Raw genomic sequence first — 24607 nt, 5'->3', positions numbered from 1 at the left:
AAAATTCAGTCCATAACTTAGCCTGTTCAAATATTCAGGTGTACATGTATGAATCAGACTTACAGCTGTAGAAAAATTGCAGGTGCTTCTGATAATACTTACTAAGTATTAACAATCATCTTTACTGAATTTCTCAGTGCAGCTCAGTTACTTTGTCATATTATAGTCATGTCAGTGTTCTAATAAAAATCCCCAAATAGGTATCAGCCAATCATTGTCTTGAAAAACAATATGATTCTAATTCTTGGGACAGCAGGTTACCAACATTTGGCTTTTCAGTTGGTCCACAACAATGCTCTGGAAAATAAATTGAAGAATTTTGAAACAATGCTTGGTATTATTATATTACTGTGATTCCAACAGAGGTCTGAAAGCATTCCATAGATTAAATTGTGCTGTTGGAGAACCAAAAGATCTGGGTACTGAATACTTAAAAAAAGTTTTTTGTTGTTTTCTTTTAAACTTGATATATTAATTTTTCCGATGATAACATGACTCCTTGGCTGATTTCTGCAATCAATGGACAAAACCCAAAGCACGGATTTACTACAATAATTGTAATACAAATAATTCATCCAATTTCTTCAGAAAACCCTTGAGATGTCAGTACATTAGCTTCTCAATGATGCAGTCTTTTCCATAACTTTATAAAGCTTCGTCTGAACACTAGTTGCATTCACGACCTTATTCGGAGGTTATTCCTTGGCTGTACTCCAAGGCACTTAGAAACCTTCCTTTAATTTCCAGTTGAAATTTAGTCAGGACTGTTGGATATTAGGCATTTATCTTAAATTTAATTTTCCCTTAAAAATTTCTCTCCCCCTCAAAAATTACCCCTTCTTATATGTTCCTATAAAGAGGCTTCTTCTCAAGTTTTGTCTAAGGCAAGCCAGCCAAGTTCGAAATAGATATTTCATTACTCTAATCATTTTAATATCCCTTTTTTATACTTCATGCAGTTCTAGTTCATCACTCTTGAAGAGAGCACTGCACACAGAATTTCAAATGAAGATTTAGCTGTGCATTGTAGAATGGTATTAATACTTCCCACTTCCCCATCTCTGCTAAAAATAGCTCAGTAGTACATGCTAGAGTTTCATTAGCCTTCTGCACAGCTGCTTTATTTTGGCAACTTAGAAGTCTTGCTGTCAGACAGTACGTGCAGGGTTTTTTTTTCCCTCTTACCTTACTTATCTTCAGCTCAGAAGTCCTTTATAGTTTGTGTCTGAACCTTGCACTCTGTGCTGTTAATATTTAACTTCTTTTCTAGCACTAAGTTAACAAAGTCACCTAATTTCATCTTGAATTTACATGAGCAGTCCTTTATACGCATTTTAGATCACCTATATGTAGTTTCTATGTAACTGGTTTAACATGGGTTTGAGAAACTCATAGATAATTCTTACTTCCTATATTCCTTGTATTCTTTCTCCAAGGAGATATAAGTAACTGTTGATGCCTACTCCCTCTCTTTCTTCTTACTATACTTTTTTTTTTTTTCCTGAGAGTGGTATATTGAAAATCTTACTTGCCGTTAGTAAGAAATGTTGCAGACTATGAGCTAGGAAATGACTGACACCTTTGTATGGTGTTACACTTCATTCTGTTTAATGCACATTTTGAAAGGAACTTACTGACTTTTTGACTTAGTTTTCATTTTGAGTCCTGAGAAGTCAGTTTTGTGATTTTTTAATTCACACTTCGTAAAACAGGAATAAGTACCAAGCACCTTAATGGAGAATGCCTCACAAATCCCTAGCTATAGCATTCTACACAAAACCAAAAGTGATTACTCAGTGTTGCTTTTTAAAATTTTTTTTAAGTTACATGTGTCTTAATTTGCTTTCAGTAGTACAACACACTATTGTAATACTAATATGATAATGATATGTCACTTTCTGATCTTAATATATTCCTTCAGATATCGATGAATGCTCCTTCCAGAACATATGTGTATTTGGTACCTGTAATAATCTACCAGGAATGTTTCATTGCATCTGTGATGATGGCTATGAACTAGATCGAACCGGGGGAAACTGTACAGGTATATCTTTTCTGTTCAGAAAAATGCCAAGACTTACTTTTTTTTTAATTGCACCAAGTTAATTTAGATATGAGTTCACAAAACATGCATTGTATTCTCTTAGAACAATGAGTGTGTATTTTTCCCCACTAAACAAGCCAAGTGTAGAATAGCATGCTTTGGAGTAAGAATGGAACTAAAAGAATGGCTTCTTAAATATGCAGCTCTACAAAGGTTATTCCTAAACGTTTGGTAAATTATTAGTAACTCTTTTGTTCAATTTCAGCTAAAATTCCCTTGCATTTGAAATTTTCTTGCCCATTTTGTCTTAAAAAGTAAAATTACTCTTTTGTGTCCAGGGAGCAGATTTATAAACATAACCTTCTTATTTTAGATATCAATGAATGTGCCGATCCCATTAATTGTGTTAATGGTCTTTGTGTAAATACTCCTGGAAGGTATGAGTGTAACTGCCCTCCAGACTTCCAGCTGAATCCTACTGGAGTGGGTTGTGTGGGTAAGTAGAAGCTACCTGAAGTATTACTTTAGAAATCACAGCCAGCATGACTCTTTTGATGTGAATTAGGGTAGCTAGATAGAAAAATCTTACTTCCATATGCTGCATATCCTGTTATATAGGTTTCTGGAGATGGAGTTAATTATTTTAACTGATTAATGGTGTTTATAGTTTCTTTAAAATACACTTTTTTAAAATTTGTTGAAACCTATATTACCTGTATTTTCATTCTCCTGACAGTCAACAGTTCTCATTTAAAAAACTGAATTTTTTAATCCTAGATCTGTCTTGAGACTGATTTATGTGTTTAGCTTAAGTTTAAACTGGAATTAAAACTGATTGTGGTACCCATTTCACTGGAAACAAAGTAAAAGACATGTTTCACTGTAGTTTAGGTAATTGTCTCTGGCTTACACAGACTTAAAGTGAATTTTCATTACTTTTCCCCCTTGCTACATGATATAGGACTGTTATGTGATTAGAGTATATACTAGGAACCTACAGAAGTTTTGGGGAAGGGTGGGGTTTAGACAGAGGCTAAGGTTCAGCCCACACAGCATTTGGGTGTGATCCTGGGAAAGCCTTCTAACTTTTTATTTGGAAAACAGCCTTTTTGTTTTATTACCTTGGGAAGACTCAAATTCTCCTGAAATGGTAGTTTGGACTCTATTCCTTTTCTATATGTTTACAATAATACTACAGTGTGGTGGCAAATAAATATATTCTAAGCAAATAATTTCTAACGAAATACAGATTTTCTTCAGAACAAATTTTACCTCTCATCTTTTCCATGTTTTTCCATTTTCTGCCTATGAATATTGCTTGTTGCTTCTCTGGATGCTAGAAAGAAGTCCTGTTTGAGACCTTTAGACATCCACAGTCTTGACCAATTTATTCTAAATCTTTAACCTGAGATTTTTAAAGTTGAAGTGTAGCATAATCTATTCCCATTGAATTCGAAACGTATGTTTCTGTCTCCCGTAGACTCTTCTGACAATTCCTGCCTTAATACCTTTCTTCTGCAGTTGCAGTCTGACTTTAGCTTTTAGCTTTGCCTCATCTGAAGATTCAGTTGAAGCAATGGAATCTTACCTTTTTGGCTCCCTTTCTGCAGCATATAACTAAGATTCTCATTCTTTCCTACAGCCAGATGCTGTGTATGATTAGCCCTGCAAGTCCAAAGAATTTAAGTGATCTCTGAAGAAGCCTATGAGACTTAATTATCCTACTGCTAGCTGACTTGTGTTTCACTAAAAAGTGGGAGTTTGAGTTGGCGCTCTATTTTGGGACCAGTTGTCCCAATGACATTTTTGGCAGGGGTGCCGTGTTTCCTGAAGGAAGCCTCCACAGTGGAAGGGAGACTACTCAAGGGTAAATCTAGCAAATCTAGAGTCCCAAATCATAGAGCAAGCCCTCCATCTCTGAAGAAAAAATGTTGAATAAGAAAGTGGCAGAAAAACTATTTGACCCTTCCTTATTTCTGTCCCAAGGAAATACTACTAGGGCTGTCCCGCTCTCTGGTACAAAGGCTCTTCTCCTTTCCCTTATATAAGAAGCATTTTTAGTTTCTCAACAACTGATTGTACTGAAAAGAGACTCCCAAGACTTAGGCCCCCGAGCAAACATGGGTTTTTTGGTTGGATTCTTTTTTTTTTTTAGTTTTTTTCAGACAGTGGCAGAACTGAAATCCACTTACCTGTCTGTGGGAGGAGCTGCAAGCCTCAGGTGTACACTTTCCATTTCTCTACAAAATGATTCTATGACAAAGTCCAGAAAACACTCAGTGAACATTCAGCTTTTGTTTTTGACAGGGGCAAGCAAGAGGCTTCTCTGCTTCCCATGAAATATGATGAGAGTAAGATAATAGAAATAAAGCCCTAATCCATGATTGAAATAACACTTCAGTGCCCATTCTTTTCAAAGCCCTTGAAGAGATGGGGCACCATGTGCAACTGAAAATATATTAGTTATACTATTTTATACAATTATAGGCATTGTTAGGTTTTGAACCAACAGTTCTCATTTGTAATATTTCCAGAGGGTTAAATGATTTTGCAGGGGAAGTGGAAACAGAGACAGTTGCCATTCTAATACTAGTTCTGGTTCTAGATTTGGTATGCTTTGGGTATGTCTACTTCACTGACTTAGGCAGTCCAAAGATGGACAAATTGAAGTTCAGTTTGCTTGTGATTCTTTATAGTCTCAGGTCTCCAATTCCAAATTGTGACTTCACTTGCAATGATGTTTGTGTCACAGGCACATGGTAAAACATGACCCAGTTTTCACTCTAAGCTTGCAGTCATTTGGGAAAAAAAAAAACCAAAACACATAGGCTTTCCTTTTTCTCACCAAGAAAGAGGAAAGTTTCTTGCTTCTGGAATGCACAAGTTATGCTGAAAAATGTTCCAGAAACTTCATGTAAAGGACAGCAGGTTCTGGTTCTCTTCAATACCACTCTCTATTGCATACTTGAGAAAAAAAGGTGGAGGAATTTAAATTCTAGTTCCTTTCAGAAGAAACAGAAATATTATGCTTGGCAAAGATGAACATGGTGTCATGTCAAGACAGTTCATGTGAGTAGTAAACTGAAGCTTACTTGGTATTGATATTCTGCTAGAGAATTCCAGGCTCTGCCTTCATTCCAAGGTCTATCATCTCCTGTTATTCTTAATGGGCTTGGGCTGAAGCTGTCTTCCAGAATGGCCATTGTCTTTCACTTTTCCCAAGAAGAATGAGGCCAAATCTTTTCTTGGTTTCTCTTAGAAAAGCAGATGTCTCATGCTACCACAGATGGAGAGAAGCATGGAGTTCCTCTGAGAACAGGAGGAGATAGGTATTCTCAGAATAACCATGTTTGGGTTGTTTCAGCTCAAGTCCGCAATGAGAACAAGATGTGCCCTTTTGAAAAAGCAGACCATTTTATATTGTCTTAAAAAAAAAAAAAAAAGGACTTCCACTCTAATATATGCTGATCAGTGATCTCAGACAAATCTTGCCCCTAGGGAGATAAAGATATCCTGCTTGAAGTTTCTTTTCATCAGAAGCTCAGAGGTACAGAATACATGTGCATCTGCCACTCAATTCTTAACTGAACATTTTAGCTTTACAACAATGTGCATTTATGGTGAGATACTGAAATTTGTTGTAGAATATATGGGGTCCAGGAACACACTCCTGTTTCTCAATCTCTGCTAAAGTACACTCTTTTTAAAACTGTGCAGAAAGTTTCACCCAAACTTGTCTATTACTGCTTAAATTTTAATAAATTTAAATCCTTTGGAAAGCTTGAAGGTTTTCTTTTGATTGATGTTAAAACCCTTTAAAAAAATACTCAGTCTGAAAATTAACTTGAAGTTGTGTTCGTATATTAAACATATTTAACTAACTTGGGGATCCTGAGAACAAGTAGTACCTAACAATTCAGTTGTCTTCAAGTTTTTTTCATAGATATGTCCCAAACCTCAGGATAATTTAAAAAATCATGTCATATAAAGACATTTGTGAAGCTCTGGAAATTCTGAAAGCATGAACTACCCACATTTATCATACTGTGTTCATTTTACTCCATGTAAATTGCTAAAACTGTAGCATTTGGCACTTTCTGAAGCAGTAAATTAAAAATGTGATATTTCTTGGTAAAATATGCATTTGGGAAATCATTCCAAAATGAATGTATAAGGTTTTTAGTCATACCATTAACAAATAGTAAAAATGGAAAAAGATACTGCGGCCTTTATACAACGAATTTATGAAAAAATTTTGAATGGGTTTCTGTGCTTCTTTAGGGGCAACCTTTGATAGCAAGTTAATTCACAGAGATGATCTTTAGAATTATAGTGCTACTTTTGAGGAAATTAATGTTCATCTTATTTTGCTGTAGTAAATATTATAGTAATTGACTATCCTCTCGTTCCTTATGTTTATGACTCACTGCTAGTTACTTTTCATTTATAAAGAACAAGGAGAGAATATGTGCAGAAGTAAGAAAACTCATAGCTTTACTTCTTTTAAATTCCTTGTTCATTCTACTGATGCCAGCAATTGTCTAAATCATTAAGTTACAGTTTGAGTGAACTAACAAACTAATTTTCCTCAAACTTACTGCACATTTAGATTATTTGTTTCAATATTAATAATTTTTGGATAATTTCTTTGCCAGTAAAAGATTTCTTCCATTGACATGACTTTGTTCTGTGATTCCATAGAAAAATATAAAAATTATTCTAATTCCATGGGAAACAGTCATAGCCTAGTCATGATCAGAATATGGAGAAGAAATACTAACAGCAAACTGCAGCAAGGTTTCTGGTATTTTCTGGAGTGAAAGACGGAATAGTGTATGTGCTACATTAGAGTATACTGTGACTTTGGAAGACATACAGACATTTTAAACTCATGTCTGGGTACTTAGCCACCCATTTTCCCTGCTGTTTCTCTCAACATCAGTAACTGTCAGTGTACATGAGTAGTTGAGCTTGCCAATGACTTCAAAAGCATAATGTTATCTGATTTCCTGCTTCTAGCTATGAAATTTTAAAATTAATGCCTGCTCTTCCTTTGTCTGGCTCATTGTGTGCAGCTGTAGTCATATGTGCTTTATGTGTAGATAACCGTGTTGGCAATTGCTACCTGAAGTATGGACCACAAGGGGATGGGAGCCTATCCTGCAACACTGAAATAGGGGTTGGAGTCAGTCGTTCCTCGTGCTGCTGCTCTCTGGGAAAGGCTTGGGGAAACCCCTGTGAGATATGTCCCCCTGTAAACAGCAGTAAGAAAATGTTCTCTTATTCTCCTCCACTCTCTTAGTATAGAAGACGCTAACAAGGGATGGAAAAAGTATTTGAAATCTTTTACTGTATTATTATACATCTATCATTTAAGAAACTGATTTACTTCATGAAGCAGTGTTCTGACACAGTTGTAAAAGAAAATCTCCTTGCCACTGTCAGAGGGGTGAGGCAGAGGTGATACCTGAGTAGCGGAAGACCTGACCTTTAGTCTTCTGTGACTGACTTGGTGCCTATTCTCACAGTAATCAGTGGTGACTTCAGAAGGCACATCCCACTGGACCAGGCCTATGTACTTCGGGTACTTTGGAGCACTTTATCTTATTTCGCTTTTAATTCTCCCATTAAAAAAATGAAGGTAGTTGTGGATATGCTTATGTGTCTTAAGAATTGAATGGATTGCATGCATCTACTAGGAATTTTTACTCAGCAACTCCATGTTGGTAGGAAAATAAAGAAATTAGTAATGCTTAGAACTCAAATCATGCCTTTTATTTGGAGAGCTACAGTAGTTCTCAAAGGAAAGTGTCGGTAATTGTTGGGTAACTATTTCTAAGTCACTTCTGAGTACTTTCAAAACTGTTACCAATGATACTTAGCAATTTTGTAGAACTTTGAAGTTGTTTGAATGAATAATGCAACAGAAATGTCAAGCATGTTGTTCTTAGTAGTCTTATAATAGCATGGATTCCAATTTTAACACGTATCTTTATCGATGGTATACTGACATTTCACATTAAACAATTAGTCAAAATGGAAAATATGTGCCTTTATAAAGGCACAGTACAGAGAAAACAACATTATGCCTGCCTTAAGAGTATCTGAAGTTCTGGTAATGTTTTAAGCAGAACTCTAAATCTTACCTTGATTTTCTACTAGTCTAATACACTTGCTTTATTTACTGTGAATAGGTCAAGAAAAGTAGAACACCAGTGAGTCGTTGAAACCACAAATTAAATTTTATGTTTCTGCTGTTAGCATTTTATTCTTCATATGACTGACATGCTCTCTCTTGTTATACTTTAGCGGAATATAATACTCTCTGTCCAGGGGGAGAAGGATTCAGACCAAATCCCATCACTATTATTTTAGAGGGTGAGTTTATCATGAATGTCTGTGATGGCTGGTAATAAAAAAGTGTCAACTTCGGAGAGGTGTATATAGGAACTATATCTTGCAGATACCGTTACATCTAATGCAAAGCAAAACCATCTGCTAATATAAATTGGACAACATGATGAAAGGCGTACTGTAAAAGAATATTGAAGAAGTCTAGCAATATTTCAGTAGGAAGATAAGCTGATGCATACCTTTTGTGTGCCTCTGTACTTGAATTGGCCTTTGAAATTGGCCCCTGAAGGATAAGTCATTTATGAAAATTTTAGCTTATCAGTGGAAGGTATACGTTTCAGGAAATATTCATTGGACAAAGAAACTCTGGTACCAGTGAGCACGCAGGAATGAGGAATTAGGTGCCAAATTCCTGTAAACAGTAATGGAAGTTGAACTCCATGGGCTCATCCAGCTGAAATGTGCTCCTGAAGAGCTCTTTAAGTAGATGAGAATGAGTATCCCATCCATGCTTTCATGGAGTGCAATTTAGAAGCAAAAAAAAAAAATCCACGTGACAGTTAAAAGCTACTAGTTGGTAAAATTTCAGGGGATTACTCAAAGCCTCTTGTTTCTTTTCTTTCTGGAATGAAAACATGGTGGGTTTTGTTCTCTTTTCAGACATCGATGAATGTCAGGAACTGCCAGGTCTCTGCCAAGGTGGAAATTGCATCAATACTTTTGGCAGCTTCCAGTGTGAATGTCCAAAAGGCTACTACCTCAGTGAAGAGACAAGAATCTGTGAAGGTTGATACCCTTCTCTATCACAGTGCAGTTATTACAAAAAACACTGTCATTTTTAACCTTGTATCCCTAAGTGGATATGGTACCCATACATCATTATCTTTGGCACCAGTGATATGATTAATATAAAATTAATATGCAACACTTGGATGTTCGTTTCTACGTGATCAATCTCAGCTATGTCTATTAGTAAACTAAGGTGGTTATTTGTGATTTCTGGCTTCTCCCTTCAGTATCTTGTATCTCCTGCTAGTTTCACTAGGCTCCATGTATTTTAAATGAGAAAAGGTGTTCTCTTCACAGTATTTCAGAGCAGCAGTTCAATTTACACAACATGAAGTAGAGTTAATACTGGTCTTCCTTTTGTGTTTGAGAGTTTTGGTAAGTGTTAGAACCAAAAATTGTAAATAGACCCAAAAATGTAAAGAATCTTTCATGGTTTCTCCTAGCTTGGAGTGTTGCAAGTCAGCTTCCCCTTCTTCATTCACTTCATGAAAAAACAAATTGTCTCCTTTCAAAACAGAGACTGTGAATCCTGAGACTTTGCTAAGCTTGGATAAAGAAAACTGACCAAACTGGGTTTGAAATTAAAATTGTATGGGCACAAAAGCCTTACACCACAAATGCCTTAAAAAGATCCAAAGTTAGAGCAGCAAGACTATGTTATTTTTCAGCTTGCCTATTTCTAAATAGAGTACTTGAAAGGTCATTTCTCAGTGAAGTAGTGAACACATTGACAGAAATGAAAATTGACAGTAGCATTCCTGTGAGAAGAAAGTGTGAATGTCTTTTGTGGAGCTGATGGTGCTCCAGTTTCAGTGGTAAATTCAACAACTTTGAATTTATTTAGGTTGTTCTCTTGCACTTCACTGGCTGGCCTTAATACAGGTTAACAATATTACTCTTCACCAGCTGTTACAATAGCTACTTAACCCAAATCTGAGCTGTAGTTTCCAAGCTAGCCTTTACAGGAAACATTTTTGTTACCTTAGCATGGTTTATTATGGTCATATTTCTCAGAAACGTTTGCTAGGACTTGGTCCTCTTTTCCGTTGTTAATTGTAGTGTTTTCACTTGGTCTCTAGATATTGACGAGTGTGTTGTGCATCCTGGTGTCTGTGGTCCTGGCACCTGCTACAATACCTTGGGGAACTACACCTGCATTTGCCCACCTGAATATATGCAGGTGAACGGAGGACATAACTGCATGGGTATGCAAAATGTCATCTTTACTAGAACTCTCTGAATATCAGACAGTTTCAGGGCCAGTTCTAAAGTCTTGTATTGCTTTTTCCTACCTTTAACTCCCAGATAATTATTGTCATGTAGCCAGGAAAGACATCCCAATGATTGATGTGCAGTGTTCAAGTGCTCTTATTCCTTAACAGAACTCAGAAATCTTTTTTTATTTTCACTAGTCGTTTCCAAATGGTAGGATTTACTATACAAATGGATCTGATGAGCATCTACAGCATGTTTCTGATTTCTTGGGAATTTTTCTTTTTCTCCTTTGTGTCTTTGAATGAAAACTGAAAATATGCCAAATTTCAGGTAAATCTAAAACAGAGACTGTAGATTACTTCAATCCTTAAATTATTTTTAAATGCATCCATATATGTGCTTGGGTTGTATTCAGAAGCCAGAATTAATGAACCACTGTCTGTGGTGGTAGGGGGTTGATATTCACTTAAGTTAGTTTGTTGGTTACTTTGTAAGTGATTCTTTTCTCACATTTAGACATGAGGAAAAGCTTTTGCTACAGAGGCTATAATGGAACCTCCTGTGAGAATGAACTGCCCTTCAATGTGACCAAAAAGATGTGTTGTTGCACGTACAATGTTGGGAAAGCCTGGAACAAACCTTGTGAACCATGTCCAACTCCAGGAACAGGTAAAGCCTACTATAATCATGCCATTTTGTTACTTTCTTTGCTTATTTGCTCCTTTGACTTATTAGCTGTTAACATTTCAGCCCCAAAATACCTTTGCTGTACTCCCAAAACAGAGTGACAGTATCCTGCCATCCTGTCACTGACTGGATTAAGTCTTGGTGTGCTAAACAAGAATAGGTATTTCTTCCATATATTTAAGTGGAAGAAGTATCACTCCATATTGAGTGGAAAGATACAGCTTGAATAGTTAGAAGGCACCAATCATTCCCGCTGGATGAAAAAAAAATTCAGGAAGAACATACATATTTTCCCTCTCAGCTGCCCCTGAAGGCAAGGGCAAAGGAACAAACTACTGTCAGATGTCACTGAGATGAATAAAAAGGCCTGGAAAGTACAGACTGACCTTCCCATCTGCAGCAAAAGTATGTCAGCCCTGTAGCTAAAAGGATGTTTGTAAGACAGGTATCTGTAGGTAGATCTAATTATTTAGACCTTTATTTTTGTTGGTGGGGCTGTATATATATATTGTTTTATCCTTTCTTTCTAACAATACCAAGGCTTTCAGAGGTGTATGGACATAGAATTACTTTCAATTATTTAGATTTATGTCCGAAATCTATGTTTGTGTAGGTAAGACCCACCAGCGTGGCGCAGTAGACATAAACAAGTTTTCTGAATGCTTGATTACAGAACTCCTGTCTCTAAAGCTGTCAATTTGAGGTTTCTGGAAGAGCAGTCATCAGGCAATAATACTGGGTTTGAAGATACTGGCTGACAAGAGATGCCTGGTCTGTTTTCCAGGATAATTATTTTAGGATAGTATAATTTAGTTACTGCATAGTTGGGGATACATTATCCTGGCAGTCCTAATCTGTCAGAACAAAAAGATCGGGTTTCCTTACTGAATGTATTGCCTTTCTAGATTTTTCACTTGTGTCTCACATCTGAGTGTGATCCTCTCGGCTGCTTTTACATTTTCTGTATTGAAGGTGATGAACTTGCAAAATCTCAATAAGTTGGGCATTGTAAAGGAAAGTGAAAATAATAAGGTTCAGTTCTTTATCAGTTAGTCTTTATGGATTTCCTTGCCTGGAGCAAAACACCCTTGAAACCTCAATTCAGAAAAATAATTGATGGGAGAATCACCAACTTGGAAACCAGGCAGTAACACCTGGCCTTCATTAAAAGATTCTTATATTTGCAAAAAAGAGCGAGTTTGCCTATGTAAAACTAAAAAACTCAGGTGCCCATTCAGTACAAAGACGTTTTATTGTTTAATTGACTTTGCCCCAAGTTTACTGCCACGTATCCATACCTCTGGTGCTGCATCATTTGTGGTGTTAGTGTAAGCAACGTATTACTTTTGTTTGAAGTGGTTCATCCTGATCACATAAGGGAAATGGATAATTTAGGAAAGACTTCCTCACACAAGCAGTAAAGAGGAGGAAAATGGGACTGAAAAGAAAAAAACAGCCTTTTCCTTTTCTTTCTTAAGTAGGAGGATGGAGAATGAAGGATTGTTCCTAGCAGTGAGGAATGGGAGATGGAAATAAGCCTGAGAGAGGAAATACATGTTTGCTATCACAGAGAGCTCATAAAATTCCTTCCCATAGTCATTTATCTCAGTGCCATAAAATCGCCATCATGATGACGACATGATGAGAAAAGTACAGGAAGGTACTAGGAGGGATTCATGCAATTAATAATCTTGGATACAGGAAAGAATTCTCCTTTTAAATTCATCAGAGTGAAGTTCTCAAAAACTTCTACAGCTTTTAAAGATCTGTTAAGACAACTCCACTTAGTCTGCAAGCAGTTACAGGGTTAAAATATTTCCTGAAATATTTCAATATTGCCTTGTTAGCTCTTCTAAATGCCTTTACTGTATTTGGAGACATGGTTGAACCTTTTTCACCATGAAAAGACATTGCATGAGGGATCAAACACAATTTCCAAGTGGAAATGGTTGAATAGCTGCACTTCTATGTTGTTCTGAAGTCTGGGGGCGGGCCTACACATCACAGACGGGGGTTATGATACACTGACCTTAACCAGCTTGCTAGACTGAGCCCAGTATCTCATTAAGAGCATTATTCTGCTCTGATGAGAATGGTATTGTTCTCTAAATGAACTTAACATGCCAATGCATTTGCATTTTTTTTCCTTTGTGAACAGTTCTTCCTTCCTTTTCATATATTTATGCTTAACAATTTATCTCTGATGACTTTAGGTAGTAAAGACTGTATTGCTTGGTTTTACACATTACAGATCATAACCATTACCATGTACACTTTGATCAGAAATAATCATTCTTGTTTGGTTGGTTTTTCACACAAAGAAGTCTAAAAAAGCTACTTCACTGCTAAAAGGTAATCAAGTATTTACAGAACTCCTTCATGGTTCGATCATTTCAAGAGTCCTTGACCTTAGAGAGTTTTTTTCCTGTTATGTGATAGATCTTTTTGTCCTAGAAAAACAATACAGTGATAAGTATATGGGGTTTTGAAATATTTTTTAAGTCATTAATGCCAGGCAAGCTTTCAGAAAGTAAATCTCTGGTGTGTTTGTGTATGGATAATTTGGCACTGTGTATAAAGGCATTATCATACAGTCCTTACCTAATTACATGCTCTTTTTTCTACACAGTACAAACTGAAAAAAAATCGAAAAAGCTCTATTACATAGAACACGTAATAGCATAACACAGAATGAAAGAAGATCTTAGAGCCTCTTCTTCATCCTCCCAGACCTGATGTGTTAGGCGTTATCAAAGGAGTAGGTTGTCATTGCCCATGGAGACAGGGTAGTGAACACAAGGCACCCTTTTTATCTAGTATATGTTTCACAGGTTTACTGACAGCAGAAAATGGCATAAAGCTCCTTGCAGAAAAGAACTGTTCTCTAACCCTCAAAACTTAAACAAGTTAGTATAACAGAGCAGAAAATTGCTGGATGGTAAAACACTGTGGCAGGGACTTCTATGGCCCAGTATCCTGTACTGCAAGAATAACCTCAGTAGGCATTAAGCAGTCATTAAACAATAGGATGGAAGAAAGAAGAAAATGCTGAAGTTCAGGTATATTGGATCCTGCTTGGCTTATACAGAACATAACAAAAATGTTTGAATGTGAAAAAAATATTTTGCCAAATCTCATTCTGAGCAATGATCAACTAGATTTGCTGAAATTTTAATAAGTAAGAATGTTTGGTGTAAGGGAGACAAGAATTACTTAAGTTACAACCCCAGTGGTTAAACTCTACAAAATTTACTGAAGAGCTGCCATTAAAATACAGAGGATCAAGAATCTCAAAGTACAGCCAGTAGAGAAATAAACTATCACCTCTATAGATTAAAGATCATTACTCACAAAACCAGAAGGTGCTAAAAGAGATGACTAATAATTTGTCTGCATTTTAGATTTAGAGGTGAGTTAAAGGTAGACTCCACATGCTTCCTCTTGTTGGATAGAAATAGGCCTCCTGTAGGTCCTCAGCAGTACAAACAGTAGACCTGTCACAGTGACTCATGGCAGTCTTCATATTTTACACTTCCAGAACCCCCTTGAATTTTATGTCAGTGGGACATTATTGTAAATTTTATCCATGTTCTTTAGAAGGATATTTTACCTTGGCTTAATGCCCTGAATGTACAAATATTTACCGTGTTCTTTGGAATTTTTGCTTAACAATAGTTTGGAAACTTAATATTGAAAGATACTTAATATTTTTCTGGAGAATTTGAATGCTGATATGATCCCCAAAGATACAGAACAGAAGCTGCGTGGTTATTGTTTGCAAACACACACTTAAAGCAAACTGTCAATTCAAACTGGTTGTGTCTTCACACTGGAGTTATTTTGCTCCCCTCAAACAAGTGGGCTTTTAGTACACAATTCCACTGGTAGTCAGTATTTTACAAATTTGACATAGTTATAGTTGTAGGCCTGTCATTTTTCATATTTCTACCTAGATCAAAATTTATCAATGTACTGTAAAGGTGTAATACATTTTCTTCTTGAAAGCACTGTTTTACCAGTAAACTCTTATGCCAACATAGATGCTTTATAAGAAATACTTTTTAAAAAGAAGTAATTATTTCTTACATCCTGCAATAATAGAGTCCGTGCTAGAAATTTTTCTCTATATGTTGCAAATCCACTCAACTTCATACACCTTGCCAGGAAAACCATAGGTCCATTGATTTTATATTTTATACTGTGCATTTCCCATTTTCAAGGTGCTTTGGGAAAGAGGATATAAAATGAATATACTAAACCAATACTTTTTTTGGAGCAGGGTATCCGTTCTGCTCTGCAGTTTAGTGGAATTAAGCTGCAGTAATCTCTGCAGAAATGAACAGAGATAGTATCATCAAAGAAAGCTAGGTACTGGTAAGATACTTTTATTTCTCCTATCTGAAACTTGCTGCAGATTCTGTCTACAGATGTCTAGAAAGCAGGAATAAACCTTAAAAGGTAAGTTAAGGCATTGTATTTAAAAACTGAAGTGCTGCTTTCTCAAACCAGGCATTTACTCATGTGCAAAAGTCTGCAAAGATTTGAGAAAAAAGAAGTATGAATTAGTGTTTTAATTTGCATTCATTTAGTGGCAATCTGAATTTTCAACACAGTTTGTACAGGAGGCAATGGCCCTTCTGAGTAGATATGGCTTGTATCAGCCCTTGAAAAGCTGAGAAGACTATAAGTAATTCTTGGAAGATTTATAAATACTCACTACAAAGGCATTGTTCTCTGTTTGCTCTAGCTGAATTCAAGAACATATGCGGGAATATTCCTGGCTTCACTTTTGACATTCATACCGGAAAAGCCGTTGGTAAGTTTCACTAAACTTATTTTAACCAAAAATTGTTTTGCATAGGTTGTTGCAGCTGCATAATGGTACCAAAATTAACATTTCATATAATAAAACTCTAATTTCATTGTGGAGTTACAGTGGTGACATAAATTGTGAGACCAATTTTGTGTGAAATATTGATGATATATTTTTTTTAATGTCTACATTTTGTTATGATCGTTGGCTCACCCTCCATCGTAGCTCATAGGTTTGAGTTTTAATTGTTAAGATAAAAGGTTTTGGCTTCAAAAATGTTGCAGGACTTATCTGCACACTTGTAACAGTTCTGCATCTTGTCTAATATTTAGTATTACTCTGTTTTGATCACTTCCTGAACTTCACATAATTTATTTTCTCTCATAATGAGTGTATGTTTAGATTTATATCCTGTATACAATTTCTGTAGATTAAAAGGAACTTTTAATACAACTCAGTTTTATACACAGTGAAATTGAGAATCCAAGAAGTACATAAAGCCATAAAGTACTGTACTTTGACTAGCTCATCTCACTTTCAGACATTGATGAATGTAAGGAAATCCCAGGAATCTGTTCAAATGGTGTTTGCATCAATCAGATTGGCAGCTTCCGCTGTGAATGCCCCACTGGATTCAGCTACAATGACCTGCTCTTGGTCTGTGAAGGTGATTTGATAGGATGTTATTTTCTACTTAGCCCCATAAGTATGCTTATCTTAAAGGGAAGGGGAACATTTAATTCACATGTTTTTCAAAATCTAAGAGACAGACTGTGAGCTGGTTTGTAGGGCTCAAGTCTATAAATCAGTTTGTGATGTGTTTTTCTTTAATACATATGCACATGTACTTAATAAAATTTGTAATAGCTTTGTGTCAAGCAATTCACTGACTCCTAAATAGAAAGTAAATGAAACGCTTTTGTAAGTATAAGTAAATGAAAGTTATAAGTAAATTATAAGTAAATGAAATGCTTTTTCTAGGGGGGAAATTTAATTCTTGTTCTTAAAACTCCTCAAAGAAAAGTTTCCTTGATATTTTCTATCTTGTGTCTGTTCTACATTTTTATAGGTAGAGGTATTCATAGAAGCTAAAAGTTAATAGGAGTTTTGTCATTGGTATTCAAGGGTCTTGTGCTGACATGTACACCTTAAAAAGCTAACAAACTGTGCCTTTTAATATTTCAGTTCAAAGACAAAGAGGAACGTTTTTTAATACAAACTAATTTCTTCAGGCAGACATTTAAAATTGCAAAGCCACTTCAGTGTGTAGTAAGTTGGATTCATAGGATCCTCCTTCATGCATAAAGTGTGTTATGGATGAAATTGTATTGATTTTGCTTTTCATTTGCATTTATGGCACAGGAGGCTGAAGGTCAGAATATTCATGCTTTGTTGAGGGTGAAAGATTCATCTTGCACAAGACAGAGAGTACAATCTAAATTCTAGGCAGAAGTAACTCTTTCATGGTTTCTAATGTCTGAACCATGGCTCTTGGTATTTCAGATATTGATGAGTGCAGCAATGGAGACAATCTCTGTCAGAGAAATGCAGACTGTATCAACAGCCCTGGTAGTTACCGCTGTGAATGTGCTGCAGGTTTTAAACTTTCACCCAATGGTGCCTGTGTTGGTAAGAAATCAGTTGAGTTTTCTCATCTGTTTGAATCTGTTTGTACCTTATCCATGGTATCTGCGTGATTATCTCGAAGGGTAAAAGCATCATTTATTTTCTGTTACCTTGCGTATTCTGCTGTTTTATGTAACAGTTTTTACTTTATAGCCCTGTTTCTCTGTAGAAGGGAAAGAAAAGACATGGTAAACTTTTAAAAGAACGTTCTTGATGTATCAATCAAATCCTAACAGTAATTTTGACCTTGAGGTGTATAGGCAAGAAGTTCCTATGAATTGAAGTTTTGTTATGATTCAGGTTTAGTTATAGAGAATTTTGAGTTTGGTTTTAATAATAACAGATTGTAAAAACATGGTTTTGTAAAATGAATGAATAATAAAAGTCCATAATGTGTACCATCTGTTTTATATTTCTGTTATAGATCGTAATGAATGTCTGGAAATTCCTAATGTTTGCAGTCATGGTTTATGTGTGGACATGCAAGGAGGTTACCAATGCATATGTCACAATGGTTTTAAGGCATCCCAAGACCAGACTATGTGCATGGGTATGGAAAAAAAAATGCTTTTGTGTGTGGCTCAGTTTTTTTTAAACTGATGAGTCTAGATTTTTGACAACATTCTAGTGACATTAAAAGACCGATTCAGACGTTTTTGGATTTTTGTGAATAAACTATGTGAAGTTGTTCTTGGAGTGGATATATTAGTTTGAAGAAAAAAAATCACAGTATTCTCAGAGATAGCTCCATGTTACTGAAGAATATTATTAACCCAATTTTCATAAAAATATATCATAGTGGCTTATTTGACAGCTTAGGAGATACCACAGAGTGATAGAGTTTGAAGACTAAAAAAAAAGACAGTCTTTTCAATTATTTAGAAATTCATTGAGTTCATGTTTCATTTAAAAAACAGAATCCCACATTTAATGTATCTTAAATCTATACTCATTTTCTATTGACATGATAGAGATGATATAAGAAATAAGACTGCTAAATATTACTGTTTTTCTTGTTCTTTTAGTGTTTTGTAATCAGTTCTACAGGGTTTTAAAAAGAAAAGGCGATGCATATTGTAAATTTGGTTCTCTTTGAGAAAGATAGCCAAAAAATTATTTTGATTCTGAAATAGTGATCATCTAAATGTCAGTTATAAGCTATAGAGAAGTTCAGTGTCTTCCGTAACATGTGTGTTCCAATTTGAACACAGACATTTAAAACCTATTCACGTATTCATACACAACTTGAGTCTTCTCATATTTGGACTAAATCACATTTGTCAAACCCATCTGAGGAGGATATTTGGGAAAGTGATTTGTGTTAACAATGCAAAATTTTGAGAGCCCAGTTACTCAAAACAGTAGCTTAAATAATTCTAAAACTAATTCTAAAAATTTCATAGCATGAAACACAAATCTAGACAATGACAGGTTATGGAAGTGATCCATACAACAAAATATTTACCTTCTGTAAATAAATAAAATGTTTCAGAAGGTCCACAAGAACTAGGAGAAGATCTAAATGCTTTCCAGATCCCCATGAAACTCCAGAAATTACTGAAACACACAGCAGGAAACACTGAATTTTAGTGTCTTTTAAAAACGCATGCTTCCGAGAGTTTGTAAGCAGTCTTTATAATTCTGGATATAGTATTGACATAATGTAAATTGACTTGTGAACAATGACACAAAACTCCTTTATAGAGCATTTTGAACAGGTTTTCATGGGCTTAAGAGTAAAATATGAACATAAAATTTGAGATATTTCCAGGGCTGTGACGCTCATCCTTTGTACTAAGTTCTGATCACTAGTGTACATTAATGAGTTAAGAAATGTTAGTATGAAAAATAAAAAGAGAGCCTTTGAGATACTGCACATGCACTTACTTTTATCTTTGCATGTAATAGTATCTTTTATTCTAAAAAACACATAAAAAATGCATCGTGTAACATTTTACTATGTGTACCCAGAAGCTGTAAAAATCACTAGTATAAATAGAAGACATGGCAGATGAAAGGAGTGACTGAGGTTTAGAATACTGTCACTGTGCACAGATACCACATTAACATGTACCTGGGAAAATCAGTTCCCGCGTACAGTTTTGTTTCTCTTTGCAGATGTTGATGAATGCGAACACCATCCATGTGGAAATGGAACTTGTAAAAACACGGTTGGATCATATAACTGCCTGTGTTATCCAGGATTTGAATTAACTCATAATAATGATTGTATGGGTAGGTGATGTAATCCAAACTTTATTTTCATTGCTGCCGGTTGGTATGCCAAGGAGGATGGTAAGTAGTTAAAACTCAGAGAGAAGACAGGTCAGGGTGCCAAGAAAGTTAATTGAGTGCAGTAACTGATACTGTTACCAGCCCTAGAGATTAATCACTACTATCGTTTTTTAAGCTAATGAAAAATATTTTTTACTGGCCAGTTTGAGATAATGTAAACCTGAAATCTTTGGAACACTTGGGCAACCTTACAGTTAACTGACATTTTAATGAAGCCCTCAATTCCTTTACATTTACTGGGCAGTTACAGCACATGTCCTTGACTACTGGCACAGTCCAATAAATGGCACACTTTCAATACTCACAACTGGCACACTCCCAATAAGCATATATTATATCACACCACCAGTGATGCCTCATGAATTTAAAATCAATTCTTTCTTTCACCATATTACTTGACATTTACACACAGTGCGAAAGAGGAAGCAGACCAGCAGTAAGAAAGCCAGTACAACTAATCTACCAAATCTGCTCTCCTAAAATGAACTCTGGTTATACAGAGTTTATAAAGGCATTGCTATTTCCTATTCCTTAAAGCACAGGACACCAGAATATCTGATGGGTTTGGACAATTTAAATTCCTGGATACTTGTGATAAAGCAACTAAAATCTCCCTGGGCTGAAGAACAGGCTCGTAAGTCTCTGGAGATCCTCTCCCTTGTGCAGACCATAAGCCAAAAGACAGGAAGGCTTTACATTCCTTCCTGCTACAGAAGGAAGACAGAACAAAGTCTACTGGTTCCTTTCTGGTTCAGGAGAGAAATAAAACATCTTAAGTAAGTATTTGAAATTCTCTCCCTGTTGAGGAAAGAGAAAATTAAAAACTTGTTCAAGTAAGCAGAGTCTGCTGCCAAAGAATGGCCCTATTTGCCAAGGAGATTCTTTCCCTTGGCAGTATAGCTGCCAGTCTACTGCCCAGAGCATCCAGCACCTCTGCTCCAGGCTGTGCCTTCAAGGAGGCCAGGGAGCCCAAGCTGACTCGGAGACTTGGCCTTTTGATAGCACTCCTCTTGACAGTTTGGAGAGCCTTGGGGCTTTCTTCCAAACTATCCCAGTCATTCAAAGGCAGTTTAGCCCATCTCAGTATAATACTTTGGAGGTATTTGTGCTTGTAGAACTGTAACACAGAAGAAATGCATTATGGAATAAACTAGTAACACAGGCATGGCTGTACTGTCTGAAGCAGAAGGTGCATCTTATTCAGGAGCTGGTAATGCCTCTGAAGACAACTAAAACATCTTCAGTAAAGCTGATGTTAGTGTTCATCATTCAAATTCAAGTATTGTAAAACAGTGAAGTGCAACTTGTTCTTAGCCATGATTCTTATCTGATCTTTATCTTTTCATTTATTCTGACACTTTCTCATCTGTATTTTTCAATATGCAGTGCTCCTTTAAGTCTGCATTTTTTAAGTAACTCAACAAACTAATAAGCATTTTCAAACCTCGTTTTCAGAGCTGTTATGAAGGAGAAAATCATCCTGCAGAAAGCAAGTGACATATTCCAAAATTGGAAAATCACAAGGCAGGTTTTAGGATGAAACGCGAGCACATATAAATCCAGATAAACTCCAGAACATTCCATGTTACATTTTCTTTTCTGTGTCTGGAGTTAGTCTCATAGAGTCACTTGGCAGTAATTGAATGCCTCCAGATGCAGTAGCTGAGGTGATGCTGAAAGTTTGAAAATTATAATACCCTACTAAAAAAGAGTGTTGTTTAAATAGAATATATACCTTAATGTACTTGAGCAAGAGTTAATTTCCAGTAGCTGTAAGCTGTTCCCTTGTTTTTGCAAGATTTGCCTTTTCCACCAAAATATATACTGCAACTTGAGCGTGTTTATAACATACTGTATATACTATTCTGGGACTCAACTCTTGCTTCTGGGGTTTTATTTTTGTTTTTTTATAGATATCGATGAGTGCAGTTCCTTCTTTGGTCAGGTGTGCAGAAATGGACGGTGTTTCAATGAAATTGGTTCCTTCAAATGTTTATGTGATGAAGGATATGAACTTACTCTTGATGGCAAGAATTGCATTGGTATGTATGATACCACATGGACATGTTAAAGTACTGATGAGCTGAAATAAACTATTAGCTCCCATCTAGAGGGAAGCACCACAGTCTTGAGTATCGAAGTATTAAAAAAAAAAAAAAAAAAGTTACTTTAATGAAAAAACAGTGGAAGTAACTGGGTTTTGGAATAGTTGTTAATCTTCAAGCATTTAAATGCCTTAGAAAAAGCAAATTAGAAAAGAATCCTACAGTCTTTTTCATGAATAAGCCTGTTTTGTTATCATAAGAATTACATGATTCTAAACCTTTCTTGATTTCATCTGCTCTCCAAAGATACTAACGAGTGTGTGGCACTACCTGGTTCCTGTTCTCCTGGTACCTGTCAAAATTTGGAAGGATCATTCAGATGCATCTGTCCACCAGGATATGAAGTCAAAAGTGAAAGTTGTATTGGTAAGGCAAGTTGTATTTGTTGCTTCTGAACAATTTAAAGATTAGAGTAAGTGTCTGGTTCTAATGTGGTGGAAAGTAGTTGTACACCCTAATGTTTGTGAATGTCGCCCAACTTAAAATCATGGTGACAGGGAATAAGTAAATAGGAAGAGTCTTCAGGAAGAGGTTTTAAAAATGGAAGGCAAGATATTTTGTACTGTATTGTACTTTATTTTGTACATTAACTTCTTCATTATTGCAAATAAAAATACTTCCTTTTTTTAAAAAAAAAGTATTTTATCTTTCATCCACTTTCTTTTTTAAATATCATTCGTAAAACAAACCAACCTGTGTACTGAATTCATATAATGTTTACAGAAAGGTAATTATTGGCAATCATTGGATGAACTAAGCTTCTGGTTTCAGAGGGCTATGAAGTTTAAAAATCTTGATAAAATTATGGAGCGTATGGGAACAATTGCTTAAATTGGTTTCTTCTAACAATTGTTTTCTGATTCCACAGGAGGAGGAAGAGGGTACAGCAGACCTTTCATCAGTTTGCATGTACTTGTTTGTTCATATAATTCTCGTTTAAAGCCTTGAATATCATTCAGAAGCTGAATGTCACACAATAAATTAAGATTTGGTGTGGCAGAGAATGAGAAATAAAATCAAAGTTACAACTCCCTTTTTCAGCAGAGCAAAGCACAGGACTGCTGTGAATTTATTGGACATTTAAATTAACTATGTGGGGCACTGCACACAACTAGTTTTAGGTAGCTAACCTAGAAGTCTTAGGTTTCTGCATGGTCAGAGGAGAGAGTAAGCACCTGTCTCTCCACTGTGACTATCTTAAGAAACCTGTTTTTCAGCTTAAATGACTGAAGTTAGCTGGTGTGACACCCCAGACACACATTCATCCAAATAACTTCCAATAATAAATGAGCAGCTTGTCCTTGTATAGACTGAAGAAAACACTGGTGAGGACATAAAGATTTAGCCTATAGTCACCTGACCTGTATGGGCGCAGGAACTGGATCACAGGAACCTTTTTTAATTTTTGTCTTGAACAAGAGGATATATTTTCTGAGCCCCAGAGTTCTCTCATCCTTTTGTATCACACCACCATATTCAGTTTGCCTTTGTGGTTTCTTTTGGCAGCTGCCATTTCCATAGTAGCAATTATGTTTGAGATAAATCCAAATCACCTACAGCTGTAAATTCATGAATTTAAAATGAAAGCTTTTGGTTTTCTAGGAAGATCACTGTTTATAGCCACTTTAGTATCCTCACAGAATCTCTTGATGTTTTTAACAGCACTGGTGACTGCCAAACAGATTTTTGCCCAAACCAAGTAAAAGGGACTTAATTACATTCTTTTTCTTCATTCTGCCATGTTTGGAAAATTAGCAGCTAAAGTTCCTAGAAAATGCTTAGATAATCACGTGATTGTATTAATACTTACATGATGATATGATGAATATTATGACAACTCTTGCAATGTACAGTCCCCATTACTTTCTATTGAGCTTATATGCAAACAGCTTTATAAGAATTCATTATTTCTGCCTGTAATGTGAAGGTTGGCAATGGCTAGATTACTTTTTGAGCTCAGGGTGATTACATGCAGGAGAAAACAAAACAGATGGGAGCCACAGAAAAATTCATAGTTTTCACCTACCCATTTAATATATTTCCTTTCATTTTATGGGAATGAAGAGGAGAGGACTAATTTTCTTCCATAGTCTGGCTAGTTGCCTGTTCATCATGGCCACGAAAAGAGTTTCTTCCACTAGTCCCAAGGCATTCATTACACTAGTGAGCAGTACTTCAGAAGAGCAGTTCTTCTATCCCATTAATGCAGCTGAATAGCTGAGCTTTGTATATTAACAACTGCCATACTAACTGGGAAATTAATTACCTTTTTTTCACTGAAATAAGCTGATTTAAAATGCTTCACAAAGTAAGAGCCTGTCCATGGGAAACTATTGCAGGGTTTGGTTATATGCCAGATTATGCTACAGTGGTTTGTTCATGCGCTGTACCTAATAGTAACTTCTGAAAATGGGACTCAAGGTAATATTTTTTAGAAGTAACATCACAGAGTCTATTCCTACCTGACTTCTTCCATCACTCCACTTACATTTTCCTAGTGATAAAGACTGTGTTTCCATTGTTTCCTTATCTGCTAAGTACAGATCAGTTTTCGAAGATTCCATATAGTAGAGAGTCCAACAAATAACAGGAAAAATGGTGCTACAAATTTGTGACTCAAGATCCATGAAGCTTACTTTCATGGAGAATACCTATTCCTGCCTACACTTTGATTAAGAT

The 24607-nt window shown here is 35.9% G+C and overlaps 1 protein-coding gene across 1 annotated transcript in view; it reads left to right on the top strand.

Annotated features, from left to right (window-relative positions):
• Window positions 1–24607, top strand: part of FBN2 (fibrillin 2) — a 175620-nt gene that overhangs the window by 129756 nt on the left and 21257 nt on the right. Inside the window, exons 35-48 of the mRNA XM_074855232.1 lie at window positions 1922–2044; window positions 2418–2540; window positions 7147–7308; window positions 8354–8422; window positions 9059–9184; window positions 10267–10392; window positions 10919–11071; window positions 15837–15905; window positions 16444–16569; window positions 17406–17531; window positions 17953–18078; window positions 19647–19763; window positions 21737–21865; window positions 22175–22294. Coding sequence (XP_074711333.1) covers window positions 1922–2044; window positions 2418–2540; window positions 7147–7308; window positions 8354–8422; window positions 9059–9184; window positions 10267–10392; window positions 10919–11071; window positions 15837–15905; window positions 16444–16569; window positions 17406–17531; window positions 17953–18078; window positions 19647–19763; window positions 21737–21865; window positions 22175–22294 — 1695 coding nt within the window. The remainder of the gene's footprint in view (window positions 1–1921; window positions 2045–2417; window positions 2541–7146; window positions 7309–8353; window positions 8423–9058; window positions 9185–10266; window positions 10393–10918; window positions 11072–15836; window positions 15906–16443; window positions 16570–17405; window positions 17532–17952; window positions 18079–19646; window positions 19764–21736; window positions 21866–22174; window positions 22295–24607) is intronic.

This window comes from Strix uralensis, chromosome Z (assembly GCF_047716275.1).
Source record: "Strix uralensis isolate ZFMK-TIS-50842 chromosome Z, bStrUra1, whole genome shotgun sequence".
In the NCBI taxonomy this organism is placed as follows: Eukaryota; Metazoa; Chordata; class Aves; order Strigiformes; family Strigidae; genus Strix; species Strix uralensis.
The sequence above is the reverse complement of the archived record's forward strand: the minus strand, read 5'-3'. Positions and strand labels throughout refer to the sequence as shown.